This window comes from Rhamphochromis longiceps, linkage group LG23, assembly GCF_057381845.1.
Source record: "Rhamphochromis longiceps isolate RC_006_pf linkage group LG23, R_longiceps_female_GT1.1, whole genome shotgun sequence".
NCBI lineage: Eukaryota > Metazoa > Chordata > Actinopteri > Cichliformes > Cichlidae > Rhamphochromis > Rhamphochromis longiceps.
This window is the reverse complement of record NC_140578.1, coordinates 12830535-12845180: the sequence shown is the minus strand read 5'-3', so window position 1 is coordinate 12845180 and position 14646 is coordinate 12830535. Positions and strand designations below refer to the sequence as shown.

General features: G+C 42.0%; 1 protein-coding gene across 4 annotated transcripts in view; it reads right to left on the bottom strand.

Annotated features, from left to right (window-relative positions):
• Nucleotides 1-14646, bottom strand: part of gabrb3 (gamma-aminobutyric acid type A receptor subunit beta3) — a 47483-nt gene that overhangs the window by 14974 nt on the left and 17863 nt on the right. For 2 of the 4 annotated variants that reach the window (XM_085397858.1, XM_085397856.1), the window contains exons 2-4: nt 14191-14238; nt 11203-11294; nt 11054-11121 (exon numbers count right to left, since the gene is read on the bottom strand). In XM_085397858.1, the coding sequence (XP_085253984.1) occupies nt 11054-11121; nt 11203-11294; nt 14191-14238 (208 nt within the window). Of the gene's footprint in view, nt 1-11053; nt 11122-11202; nt 11295-11374; nt 11594-14190; nt 14239-14646 lie in introns of those variants that run through there. The other 2 variants (XM_085397859.1, XM_085397857.1) reach the window with 1 other exon arrangement.

The following is a 14646-nucleotide window of genomic DNA, read 5'->3' as shown; positions in this document are numbered from 1 at the left end:
CCGGGCGGTGTGTTTTGGATCATTGTCATGTTGGAAGACCCAGCCTCGTTTCATCTTCAAAGTTCTCACTGATGGAAGGAGGTTTTGGCTCAAAATCTCACGATACATGGCCCCATTCATTCTGTCCTTAACACGGATCAGTCGTCCTGTCCCCTTGGCAGAAAAACAGCCCCATAGCATGATGTTTCCACCCCCATGCTTCACAGTAGGTATGGTGTTCTTGGGATGCAACTCAGTATTCTTCTTCCTCCAAACACGACGAGTTGAGTTTATACCAAAAAGTTCTACTTTGGTTTCATCTGACCACATGACATTCTCCCAATCCTCTGCTGTATCATCCATGTGCTCTGTGGCAAACTTCAGACGGGCCTGGACATGCACTGGCTTCAGCAGCGGAACACGTCTGGCACTGCGGGATTTGATTCCCTGCCGTTGTAGTGTGTTACTGATGGTGACCTTTGTTACTTTGGTCCCAGCTCTCTGCAGGTCATTCACCAGGTCCCCCCGTGTGGTTCTGGGATCTTTGCTCACCGTTCTCATGATCATTTTGACCCCACGGGATGAGATCTTGCGTGGAGCCCCAGATCGAGGGAGATTATCAGTGGTCTTGTATGTCTTCCATTTTCTGATGATTGCTCCCACAGTTGATTTTTTCACACCAAGCTGCTTGCCTATTGTAGATTCACTCTTGCCAGTCTGGTGCAGGTCTACAATACTTTTCCTGGTGTCCTTCGAAAGCTCTTTGGTCTTGGCCATGGCGGAGTTTGGAGTCTGACTGTTTGAGGCTGTGGACAGGTGTCTTTTATACAGATGATGAGTTCAAACAGGTGCCATTCATACAGGTAACGAGTGGGGGACAGAAAAGCTTCTTACAGAAGACGTTACAGGTCTGTGAGAGCCAGAGATTTTCCTTGTTTGAGGTGACCAAATACTTATTTTCCACCCTAATTTACGAATAAATTCTTTACAAATCCTACCATGTGGATTCATGGATTTTTTTTTCACATTCTGTCTCTCACAGTTGAAGTGTACCTCTGGTGCAAATTACTGACCTCTGTCATAATTTTAAGTGGGGGAACTTGCACAATCGGTGGCTGACTAAATACTTTTTTGCCCCACTGTAATTAAAGTTGAACAAGTCATAACATAATTTATATTTTAATCTGAAGACTCACTAGTATAAGATCAATATTGTGAAATGGTTTCAAAATTAAATTGTTAAATTCTAATGCAACTTTACTTATATTTATCTTTATCAAACAAAAAGAACTTTGATAAATACATTTCCCAGTTCTATCAGAGGCACTTATGTCCACTAATAACAGATCGTTAGGAAGTTATTTTTTAAGGATGAGTCCCAGCTTTTAGAGGCGAATAGAGATCAAACAGCAACATATATTTGAGGAGGTTGTGGGGGAGTGGAGGGAGCTTCGGCAGTTGTCATCAGATAGTAAAAAAAATGGCCACGCTGTACATGAGTAATATGGCTATATGAATGAGTGGTTGTGCAGCAGGAAAAAGCTAATCAGCTATTGGAAGTGCAGAATCTTATCAGAGTTAAGATAAAAGCAGTTAAAGTAAGCCTGTTTGGTCAGAGGGCCCGGTGGCGCCTGTGTCCGGCAGCCTCGCCTATGTCAGTGCACCCCAGGGCAGCTGTGGCTACAATGTAGCTTGCCATCACTAGTGTGTGAATGTGTGTGTGAATGGGTGAATGACTGAATGTAGTGTAAAGCGCTTTGGGGTCCTTAAGGACTCGAAAGGCGCTATACAAATGCAGGCCATTTACCATCTGGCCATCTGTTATGCTTTTCCTGGTGGATGCTCGTACTAAGCAAGTAAATGTGAAATTAATCTCCGTGAGTTCAGACCTCAAACTGCTCTGAAGAGATCCACCTGTCTACTCATCGTTCCATTATGGTGGGCAGTCCACTGGCAGCTTGGACTGCCGTCCACTGCAGAGAGAATCTATTGTCAGATAGGGGCAGTGTCAAAAATTTGTGGTACAACCGGTCTCCATAGGCTACTCCTGCTTTTGCTGTTGGGCCACCAAGCATCTATGGAAAAAGTTCTAACATACAAAGACAGTTAAAGGCACTGAAAAGTGTCCACCACAGCTAATGTTGCTACTTTCATTGCTGTTATTTTATTTTTTTTAAAAAATCTTTTTTGTGCTTCTCCCTTTCCAGGTGAATTCACTTCCTGGTCAACTAATCAACCAATCAGCATTCAAATGATGCCCAACATCATCCACATAAGTCACTGTACAGCTGGGATTTTGCACAACTGCACAGATCACGTGTCCAGTGGTTGAAAATCTCACAGGTGGGCTCCCTGTAAGCAAATGCCTCTGGGAATGGACACAAATGCTGTACTTTAAGGTTATGGCTACAAACACATAAGCCCCACCCACCTGCTATTCAAACCTTCTATTTGCAAGAAACAGTCAATCATAAGCTACTTTACTAAATCATAAGAATCAATCAGCTTAAAGGACAATACAGAATTACGACTCAGCAATACTGCAGCACTACCTTACTCTACACCACTGAGGTCATAATATGCCAAACACTTTTTCACTGACAGAATCTACCAGCAAAAGTTCTCAAAAAGTTCTCAAAGATCATTCCACGGAGGTTTTCAAAATGTTGCCGTCATACGATGACTCAACTCATGATAAAATTCTTAAAATACCTGCAATGCTTGTCACGTTGGTTTGGGTTTGAAGGGTGCTGTTGTTTGCTGTCAGATATCACGTAGACCACAAGAGACATAAAGGCGCTTATTCTCAGCACCATTGAGTAAATGAGGCCCGGTGGGAGGTTGAGACTGTTGTGTCACTTTTGGCTCGGAGCGATCGCAGTCTCAAACTCAGACACGGTTAATGTGTGCCAGTCAAACATCGTCTACGTCATCCTAACACCAGGATGTCTGCTGGGAGTGAAGGAATGGCACTCTGAGAATCTCGCCCCGTGCAATCGGGGGGCTTTTCATCACTCCATGAGACAGTTAGATGTTCCCAGTAGGTTTCCAAAGTGTGCTAGATGTGTTTTACAAACTATCCATTTAATAGTTTCATCCTCTGTATCCTCCCACGCTGTAGCAAACAAGCCGTTCATTAAATGATTTATTCGTTGTGCTGTCAAAAATCTTGTACTATTACATTATGAAAGAAAAGCTGTTAAATAGCTGCTTTTGTGGAGGGGAGATATAACCATGCTTTAAGTCATTTAAGTGTCTTTGGTGAACGTGTAAGGCCTAAAAACATAATGGATCATCCCAACATACATCTCCAATACATCAATAATAGACAATTAAAGGCAACAAGCACAACAAAGAGCCAGAAATGTATTAAATCACACAATGTGTTTTATGTACGTTGTGTAAATAAAACACAACAGAGCACAACAACATCGACATATTATGAAAGTGATCTGAGCATACAGCAGAAATGGGGTATTAGTGACTTCCCACCAGATTTAGCTTTAAGTTTAACTGCCTTTTGATGCTGGCCAGGCAGCATAAAATGATTTTTTCACAGTAATGTGCAGTTGCAGCTGAAAACAAACGGTGAAGGCAGAAAACAAAGTTTTATACATGTGATCTCTTCATCGTCCTGGGATCACAAATGAAAAATAAAAATATGTAGGAATTTATAAAAGCAGGAAGTAAAATCCAGGCAGGAATCATGAGAAAAGGATCTATCGAAATAAAACGGGAAGCAAAATAAGACATAAACAAGAAGAGAGCGAAACACAAGGGATCACAGAAGCATACAGCACATAGACAGGACGGAGGGAAGCAAAGGCAGGGAAACAACAATGACAACACAAAGACCACGACCACAGTGCATGAAGCTACGTCTCAACCCACTCACACGTTTTCATAAAACCACTGGTGCAGCATTCATTTGCCTCGAATGGTAATGCCCAGCAATGGAGGCAACATGCTGGCATCGCTGACTGGCAGACAAGCTTCCAAAAATGCACTGCACACACTCAGGTCCCAAACAATAAAACCGCCAAGTCTGAAGTGGATCTGATGAATGGTTTTTGGAAGAACAGACAGACACACAGACAGAGATTCATGCTCTATTAGCAAGATTTAAAAAGATGAATTACACAGTGTCTTCTGTTGGTTCTGCGGTTAACTATGAGCCATTTATAATGAAAAGAAATTTAAAGAGCTCTTCACACACCGTGAAACTCAGTAATTAAAACATTTATGAGACCTTAAAGTAAAAAAACAAAACAAAAAACCCCAAACTTGGGTGATCTTGGTCTTTTCAATGCTTCAAACTGACTGAACGAGTCAAAAAGTTCCTCTCATTTAGTTTAACCTAGAATTACGCTCCCAAAAAGCCCTTGAAGTTCTATTTTTATTCAAAGCGTCCAGTTAGAGTGGCAAACACGGCCTTTATATTCCACTGAATGCAGCACAGTGTGAAACGCTGCTTGCTCCATAAAGAGAACTACCTTAGTATTTGCTGCTGAGTTCTTCTTACCTTCTGAGTGACCTGAGGTTTTTAATGATGTTTTATAGCTGACTTATTAACTAAGCCCTTCAATATAAATCTGGGAGAACATCTAAAGGTAACACTTCCTTCAGGCAGAAGGTGGATAATGTTAAAGTGTCAAAAAGAATGGGAGTTTTAGGACATGATGAATTCATTTTCCAGCTGACTCATGCGGAGGATACCGAACTAATGTGTGACTGCACTGGTCAGAGGACCCGCTGTGCACTCGCAGGTGCTTTTCTGCAAAGTGTAAGAGCTCTTCACATGAAGGAGTGAAAGCTCTAAAGGTTGTTCCTGGAGTGCACTTGTGTGCAGTGTGACGCCGTGGGGAGGAGGCTATATTAAAAATAACGACAGAACTGAAGTGGACACAGAGTAATCTTAATTTTCCTCTAAAAATAGAGGAAAGTCAGAAAAATATTAATAATCTCATCTCCTAGACAACAAGCTCTGCAGCTCGCCCACACAGTCTATAACGGGCCAAAGCCTCGTGTGACTCTGGCTGTTTGAAAGCTGCCAGCACCTTTCTGCTCTCCACTCCTTCTCAGAGGGAAAGACGGCAAGTTCTCCTTTTGTCTTTGTAGGTCACCAAATTCTTTTATCATGATTTTTAAATCAGAATTTGACACATTAAAAATGCCTACCATTTTCCACATATAAAAAACAGGGAACAAAAACTACAAAAAAAGAAAAAAGAAAAATTAAGAACAAAGCAGATGTTATGACTGACACAGCTGTACCTGTTTAGCTGATCTCCATCCCATAATTACAGATTACAGGTGGCTAGCTCATTCATTGCTGGGAAATAAACCCTCCATCTCTCTTTCTCATGTCACCCAGTGTGGTTTGAGGAATGCACCATTCACACCTCCGCTGTTCCATCTGTGCCACAGAATTAGCATTATAACGGGTGGATGAGCTTACATTAATCGACTCCGTAAGCATCCAGCTATTCCTAAAAGTTAAGACAGAAAAGAGCTTGAGCCAGCCGTGTGTCTACAACCTGCCTGTGTCAGAGTATAAGACACTGCGGCAGGAGAAACTAATTGCTAGCCATTGTTTTAGGTCCTCTGAGCATCGCTTATTGGTCTATGCACTCTTTTTTTATAATCCTAGTTAAAGTGGAACTATATTGCCCATTTCCAGCTCTGTTTTTCTATTCTTGGACTCTACTAGAGTAGTTTTGTATGCCTTTTTTTCTTATACTGTGCCTCAGTGCAGCCCCTCAGTTCATCATCTGTCTGAAACAAGCTTAAAGTCTGAGCTTTTGCCTCACAAATATTAATTGTACAATCATCACACCACGTACCATTTTCAGAAATGATATTGGAGGCATAATATTTGCCTGAGTCTCCAGACTCTTTCATGCTGACACATGTGCTCAATTTGAATGTGCTCTTATCTGCGAAGACAACAAGTACTGGTGGTGGACCTGCGAGTTCTGGAGTTCTCTGGTTAATGCCAATTGACCTGCACTGTGCTGGTCTGTGAGCACATGTCCCACTAAAGAACTCTGGGGTCTCATGCCACCCTCACGGAGTCTGCTTCTGATAGTTTGGTAGGAAAGATGCACATGAGTAGCTGGCTGGAGGTCTTGTTCCTCTCATAAAGAAGCAGATACTGGGCCTGCTGCTGGGTTGATGCCCTTCTACGACCTGTTTAGCTCTCCTTATATTTCTCCTGGTATCTCCTTCATACTCTTTAGAATGCTGGGAGACACAGCAAACCTTCTTGTGTTGGCACATATGGATGTCCTCCTGAAAAAGCTGGGAAACTTATGCAACTTGAATAGGGTCCAGGTACCATTTCATCATATTAGCAAAGAACAATAACCAAAAAGATAAACTAGAGAAAATCAGTCAGTAAAGATAAGCAGAGAGGGTTTTGTTTTTCAAGTGGGGTGGCCTTGTTGTCACTTCTCCAGTACACCTATTGTCACTATGGTTTGGACCAAAACAGATTAAATGGACTCACAAAACGTTGTTTTCTAACTGGACAGATTCATATCCCTGAACTTTCATGGACTTTGTGTTATGCTGCAATGAGTGTTCCCTAAATTTTTTCAGCAGTATTGTTTCTAATGCTTAGACGGATGACATCAGCGATCACCAAAAGCAATCACCTGTTCCTTGATCATTTTCTTTCCAAAACGGCAGCAATCCAACTGTGCTGGCTTTGCCCAAAAGGCATTGATCTGTTGATTATCACAGCAGGGTGCGATAGGTGCTACTAGACTGCGGATAATTCACAGAGAGACGAGTTTCCGGTTTCTCGGTACAATTTATAGGGAAAGAGAGACCTGCCATTAACAGCACCTTAATGGTGAAACACATGAAGACAGACGTGCACTGCATTGCAGGTTTAATCTCTCGGTTTTCACACTCTTCTTCTCTTAGAGTACGATTCTAAGCGCAGCACTGCCGAGGGTCTCTGATTTACTAAATGCAGTCTCTGATCCTGTAAGCAGATTAAGAGCTGCTCCAAATAACACAGCAAACACACCTTTAAAGTAACCAATTAGCAACACTGGCAGTCACATAAATAGCCTAAAGTAAAAGCTTCTTTCATTGTGGTTTGGTAATGCTCAGTAGGGATTCACACAGGGTGTTCCTTCAGCAAAGCGGTATAATAGATGACTGACAGTTTTCCTCTTCACTCAGAAAAAAATAGAAGCCCTTCATGATCTGAGCAGACTCTGGACACGCCACTCGCCGGGCTGCCATTAGTTTTTGCTTCATGTTTCAAGCTGGAGTGACACGGCAGCTGTTATGGAAATGTCAAATTTCCATCACCAACCACTCATGATAATAATGCCTTTCAGGCAGTGAGGCATTTAGCTGAAGCATTAGTTGACAAGCTTCAAGGATTTTGAATGCTTTTGAGTCACTTCATCATCTTAACAGGTTCCCCTATATTACTGATTGGTCGGAAATGCATTGTTTGGGCTCAGCTGACACTAAGAAGATATTTTTCAGCCTTGTATCACTTGTAAAATATAGCATGGGCTTTGTGTGGCTATATTTAACACCTAAGTTTATTAAATTGCTCAGAGAACATTTCAAAAGGCTTTAGAAATGAGGTTAGAGCTGTTTAGAGGCTGACAGAGACGCAAAAGAGGCAACAGAAGACAAGAAGCGAGTAAAGCTAAAGCTGCTACAGGTGCAGGAAAACAGTGGAAATCAGGCTGTACGTTTGAACATGATGTCCTGCTCATCAATTTATAAGATAATGATTCCAAAAGTTTGTTATACTTTAAATTTACCCTGTAATAACTGCATGTAACATTAAATTGCCTCTCAGTCTGTTTACAACCTGTCTGTGTCAGGCTATAGGACACTGCAGCAGGAGAAACCTACTGCTGCTCAATGTATCTGCTCCTCTAAGTGTTGCTTAATTGTATATGGCACTTTTTTTGTAATATTTATTAAGAAGGAATTTTTTTGCTCATTTCCAGTTTCACATTTTTATTCTTAGCCTGCACCAGAGTAGCTTTGCATGATTTACATTTCAAAATCATCCTTCTTTTTACTATACTAGAGTACTACTATGCATAACTGATTACCTTTAAAAGTTTTTAATGAAGGCCTTTTCACTGCATTGATGTATGTTTTTCTCTGCATAAATGCTTAACTTGGCCTTGAGTTTGTTAATGGTCATGCGATGGCAGTATTTCTTCTTCACGTGGAAGGGCAAAAATTCAATTGTACGTTTTTTAAAAATAGCAGCTGACTGATATTGAGCACTGCAAGCCCCCATCCCAAAAATTCCTTAACCTTTAGAAAGTGCTGCCGTGATTCCTTTTTAAAAGGAGCTTTGTGGTCTTTTTACGTTTCTGATTTTATTTTTTTATTTTCTGGGCATTTTGTGTCTCTTTGCAATTGTTTGATATTACTTTAATCCCTTTGCAATCTTTTAGGCAGGTTCTCTGACCCATTGGGCTGCTGGTCCATCCATCCATCCATCCATCCATCTTCCTAACAAGTTATCAGGTGGTGGAACCAGAGTCTATCTCAGCTTACATTGGGTGAGAAGCTGGATATACTCTGGACATTGTGTCAGTCGATCACAGGGCTAACGCAGACACAACGATGATCATTTACACTCACATCCATATTTTTGGCCATATAAACTCTACCAAAAAAGGTCCCAACTGATGATCAGGTTCAAACTTGGCTGCTTCTTCAGCAATCCATTCTTTGCTATTAAACATGATGACTGGCAGCGAATAAGACCAATCAAATTGTGTCAAAAAACACAGCAAGAAGAGCTTCAGTTCACGTCTAGATTTCCAAATTTCCAGCAACTAACATGCTGTATATTTGAATCCAGCAGTGTGATGAACTGCAATGCTGTGTCTATATTTCAAGGGCATCAGTGATTCACTCTATCCAATCACAAGAGTCAAGAAGTGAAGTGTGAACCCTGTACAAGTCTCACCCTTAATGGCTGCCATCTAGCAATGTAGCATAAAACGAGGGAGCGACAAAAAGCAGGAGAAGAATGCATCTTCGGTAACCAGAATTATGCCAGTGCTAACTAGGTAAACAGCCAGTAGTGGCACATAACTTGTGTCATAGTGTTGATTAGTGTTTTTGCATGCATGGTGAGGGCTACGTCATGTTGCAAACAGTCACACAATGCAGATGATAGCACAACAGCTGCAGTCAAATGTTTCAAATGTCATTGAATGAATGACATGTGCTTGATTTAGGACCGTGTTCCTGTGGGTTCAATGATGCACGTTCCTTTGAGAATTTGCAGATATTTTTGTCTGTCTCACAACTCAAAGAAGTGAGTGTTTCTTTAATGCCTCGTGGAGACAGTGTCCCATCATTTTTTATCACAAGCAGAACATTTTTATCACGAGTGCCACTGGGACTGTTTCTTTTCTAGAGGTTTCCAGTTCCTCCAGCCTGAGGAGGAGATAACTCTGAACCCATCTGCATGCCTACAGCTACTAACACAGACAGTCTGATATGAAGAAGCTAAATGCTTTCATGCAGGATGGTCCGGGCAGACATAAACTCTCAAGTTAAAAGCAGGCGTGGTCTCTAATGCGGATATTATGTTTGGCCCATTAAGTGCTAAAATTCAGTTAACAGATCATAGATTTTCAGAGCTAATGACACTGAAAAATGATGTGTTTGTCTCTTTTTCTGTGCAACCAAAGGCTTACATCTAAGCAGCCAAACGCTGTGCTTATGTCCACAATAACTGGTGCATACATTATTAGGCTGGTGTATTATTCATCTGCAGTATAGAACACTGACACTGCTTAACAATTGCAGTATTTCTCCTGTGTATAAAACTGATTATTATATTTGAGGAGTTTTCAAAACAGATAAATTTAAGCTAACTACTAGTACACCATTAAAAATATGTTGCAGGAGCCATTAGCAGCTCCTGCTTGCAGTTTTTTCCCGCTGGTATACAGGCAGCCATGACTGGATTATAATGGAGTCTGAGAAACAGGATGATTCTCAGGCAAGTTGCAGCTTCGTGGACATTTATTTAAAGTGAACAATGATGATAGGGATTTAGAGATTGCATTGCATAAGAAGTGTCTGCACTGTGTCTGTCTTCGCCACTCTTGATTTTCAATGAAAATCCAAATCCAACACTAAGAAAGTCCAAGTTTTATCCCTGGTAAAAATCTAACAATGCACTGTGTGTGAGTGTAAAACAGCCTCGCTCTGCATTTTCTTGATGAAACCACTCTATTTAACGCAACAAACTGAAACTAACTCACTTCCACAATATAAATGTCTCAGCGAGCCACACTCTGCTGCTGTGTGGAGATGCATTAAAATGCACCACGGATACATTTCATCACACAGACTTGTCAGGACAGCATGTCAGGGGCTTTTTCCTCTCTGTAGCATGTGATCAGACATCGAGCCCTGTCAGCAGTTTAGAGCCCTGATAGATGGCGTAAAGGTGATAAACTGTACTCAAGACATGCACACAGACACGGGCGCACACTTGCAACAAAGTAGCTTCACTATATTTGCATCATTGTTTAAAAGGAGAAGACACAGTAACAGAACTTACTGACCTTACTCTAACAGGACCACTAAGGCATCACTGCTACACGCACACAGCCAGTGACCCAGGGTGTGCAACCACACAGCACAACTAGCTATAATCTAATTCAGCAGATGAACTGCACAGTCTATGCAATACAGTTGCAACAACAGGCAACACGTTTTTGCTTTATAAAGGGCTGGTAATTAGCTGCTTTGATAATGCAATACTGGAGAGAGACATCTAGCATGGTGGGGATGGTGGAGAGAAAGAAATTCATATTAACAGGAAGGCAACCATATATACAAGCAGAGAAGGACATTTTTATGGGACAAATTAAACCACCTTCACATAAACTTATATGTGATCTATATTTGTAAACCTATATGCAATAAAAAGCAAAAACAAACAAACAAACAAAACAAATCTGAGCTACTTTTCATTGGTTAAGAAAAGGAAGTCAAACACAGCCACAAATGGCTCAGATCTGAAGGAGGATTTGTGTGCTATACTTACCATGTTGACTTCTGACACCATGTCTATACTTGCCACGTCTATACTCATGCCAACAGCAACCGGTGGACCTTAAAACAGAGCAAAATAAAGTTAACTACGGATGAGCAATTCAGTCACATAAAACAGCAAAGAAACAGTGATAGTTATACCTCCAAAGTCTGGCCGAAGACGGATATCATATCCTTTGAGCAGTTTATCCACTGTCTCTTTGACGAAAGACATGTTCCCCGGTTCGTTGACGCTGAAAAAAGAGAATAACCCCCCCCGGTGAGTCTTCCTGAAAGCGGACGCCAGGACTTTTAACCCCGCAGACACACTCACCTCTGGGCGCAGCACATCACGGCCACGACCAGCGGCACAGAGAGGGCGTCCAACAGACCTGTTCCCTGGCTGCCCCACATCCCTCGGGTGCTGTCTGGGTGCACAGCTGCAGTCAAGCGACCGACAAATGACTAAATGAAGAGTGAGCCGCGGTGCTCACACACACCCCCTAAACCAGGTGAGACGCCCTCCACATTGTCAGCCTGTGCGGCTTCAGGAGGCGCAGGCTTCACTGCCAGATGTGCTGCTCGCTGGCTGTGACACAGCAGCGGAGCCGGAAAGCCTCGCACAGCCTGCTGCTGCTGCCCAGCATCCCCATCCTCTAGCCTTTCACCAGTTAGCACAAACTACAAAGTGCCCAATACTATAGAAATGTATAGAAATACCGCAGAAATCCACAGGTCCGCATTGTTAAAGCACACTGCATGCTTCAGCCTGGCAGAGCTGCTTGGAAAATGACTCTTCATGTCAGTACGCGCGAGTGTCATGGGGATGATTTCAGGGCACGTGACTGTCTGTTTTAACAGTAGCAGCTTGTTTGAGTGGTTCTATTGACAGAGGAGACTGGGGCGGCCCAGCTACGCTCAGACGCAGTGGCGTGCTGAAGGGTGTGCTGAGGTCGGGGGACCCCTGCCCATTTCTTTAACTGAATAATCTCACAGTTCCCCCCCCCCCCCCCCCCCCCCTTGAATGCGGGGTTGTTGGGGGTTTTTTCTCCCTCTTTTTTAGACTAGTCTGTTAGTCAGATTGCTCTCTCCTTTTTGATCAAAGTATTAATGAATGCCAGAAATAACTATGACGCTGCCCTAGTGGAATGCAGTGTCATAGCATGGTGAGACATTCATAACCAGGTAAAAGATAAGCATATGTTTGTTGATGCTAAATGTTACTTATCAACACAGCAGATAGCTACGCATGTTTTATGCTTTTCCTGACACAACCGAAAAGGAGCCTTGAATGTCTGGCTGGACTTGAACTAGAAACCTTTCACTTCTCAAACAAATCCATAAATCACCACACAACAGAGCAACTGCTTGCTAGCACCTTATGTTGATTTATTGGTCCAATTCTAGGTGTGATAATTCTCAACATGGGTGTTGCTTTCCAAGCTGCTTCCTTTGTCTGGGTAGCAACAGTTCAGTTCAGCACCACAAGTACTTTTCACCCTAACATAGGCTACGTCCACACTAGCCTGGATAGATTTGAAAACGGCGTTTTTGTCTGAAAACGCTCCGCGACCACACTATCATTTTCAGTCGTTTTCACAGAGTTGTGCGTTCACACTGAAAACGCTTATGTTCCAGTACTGCGCATGCATGAAACGCAAGACGGTTTGACCTGCCTCATTTCTGTCTGCCATTTGTTTACTGTCCGGCTCTTTGAAACGTTGCAACAAAATGTCGAGGAAAAGCACCGAGTTTTTTAAATGGACTAACGATGAGGTGGAGTTGTTGCTGCGAGTAACACAAAAGTACAAAGTTGCAAAAGCGAGTGAGAATTAAAGAATTTGAAGAAAAGCTATCTGGAGCATGTACAAACTGATATTAATCTTTAATAGGGCTGTCAAAATTGAGAGCAAACAAAACCACTGCTGTGTACTGCCCTCCGCTATCGTAGTTTAATTGGTTACTTGACAGCATCACATGACTAAAATGTGTCATCATTTTCAAAAAGTCTCAGTTTTTGCTGTCCACACTGCGATGCAAAAGCACCGTTTTCAAATGTATGTGTTTTCGAGAGCGTTTTAAAAACGCGGCATTTTCCTTGAGTGAAAACGCCGTCTCAGTATGGACGGGAGGCTAAAACGGAGAGAAAACAATGCGTTTTCGTTTGAAAACACATTAGTGTGGACGTAGCCATAGGATCCCGTGTCATCTGCTTGCTACTGTTTATGGAGTTTTCTTCACCAAGATCGATGCACATGCTACAGTTTCACTTGCTAACCTGGAAAATTGTAGCTAATAACTATCTGATTAGCAGAAGGTGCATTTCCATTTTTATGCAAATTTTTAACAACACAGTTTCATTTTCTTTTTGAATAGAAATGTGAAAAAAATTGTACTTGGTGAAGATTATGAAGGTTTGAAAAGGTTGAAGAGTTTGGATTGAAATAATTCAAGTCATCATTACTGGTGCGGCCTCATCTTCTGCAATGGTTTAAAAGCACCTGAGTGGAGAATGACCACCAGCTGCTTACAACAATAAACTGATAATACTCAGTCCCTCAGTATTTTGTGCTTCACCTGCTTTGATAAGCTTGCTTTTTTTACTGCAGCTACTACATGCTAATGCTAATGCTAATGTTGTACTGTGCATTAGCACTTACTGATACTCCAAAACGACCACTTTTGAACACAGTGCTTGTTGCTAAGTTTAAGTAGTGGAGTGTGCAGGTCTAATTGTCTTAGGTTTTCCAGATTTGGTTACAGGGTAAAAGCAGGTTGGAGATCTAAAAGCTCAATGCTAATTTTAGAAGATCTGACTCAGCCTTACTTGTTAATGAAAACAATGTTCGCACCCCCACGAGTGCCAATCAGTTTAAGTTGTTCTAGCGAAGATTTCATGAAAATGCTCACTGAGCTCTTTTTTTCCCCTCTCTGCTCCAGTGTTTGCCGTAGAGGAAGAAGTTCAATACTGCTGCAGGGAATGAGATTGTGCTTTAGTTGGACGCCTACCAAAAGATTTCTCCTATTTATTCAAGAGAGCCGCTCTGGTTTTCTGCCACTTTTCAGAATGAACACTCTGCAACTTTTTCTAATAAAGTTTCCCTTTTGTTGCAGCCCTCAAGAAAGCAGTGTTTAGGGATTGATTCTTACCTTGTATCATAGATGGCATACAGCTTTTTGTTTCCATCAACAGCATTCCTGCAAACACAGAAAAGAAAAGATTACTTTCCGTGTGAGTACGGTGACTTTTACAGACTCGTTCCATGTCCCTACAGGAGATTTGTTCCCGATCCAGTTTTATTGCACATTGTTAGAAACACGCAAGTACCAGTTGTTGCTGCAGTATCACAAGCCAATCTTTCTACTTGTACTTGTGTTGTGGAATTTAAAATAACCCAGTCATTTGGAAGTAAGTCGACCGTAACCCTTTGAAATAAATGCAGATTCCTGTCTTAGAGGGTTCTCTGTGCCTCCTTGAGAAGCACAGAGTGACATGTTGTCTCTTCAAGTAGTCTGGACCACTAACCACCAAACCGGGACCCAGTTTTTAAAATGTCCCACTTAGGTCAGGACCACAATAATCTCAGAGAAATGGAGAAAGCATCA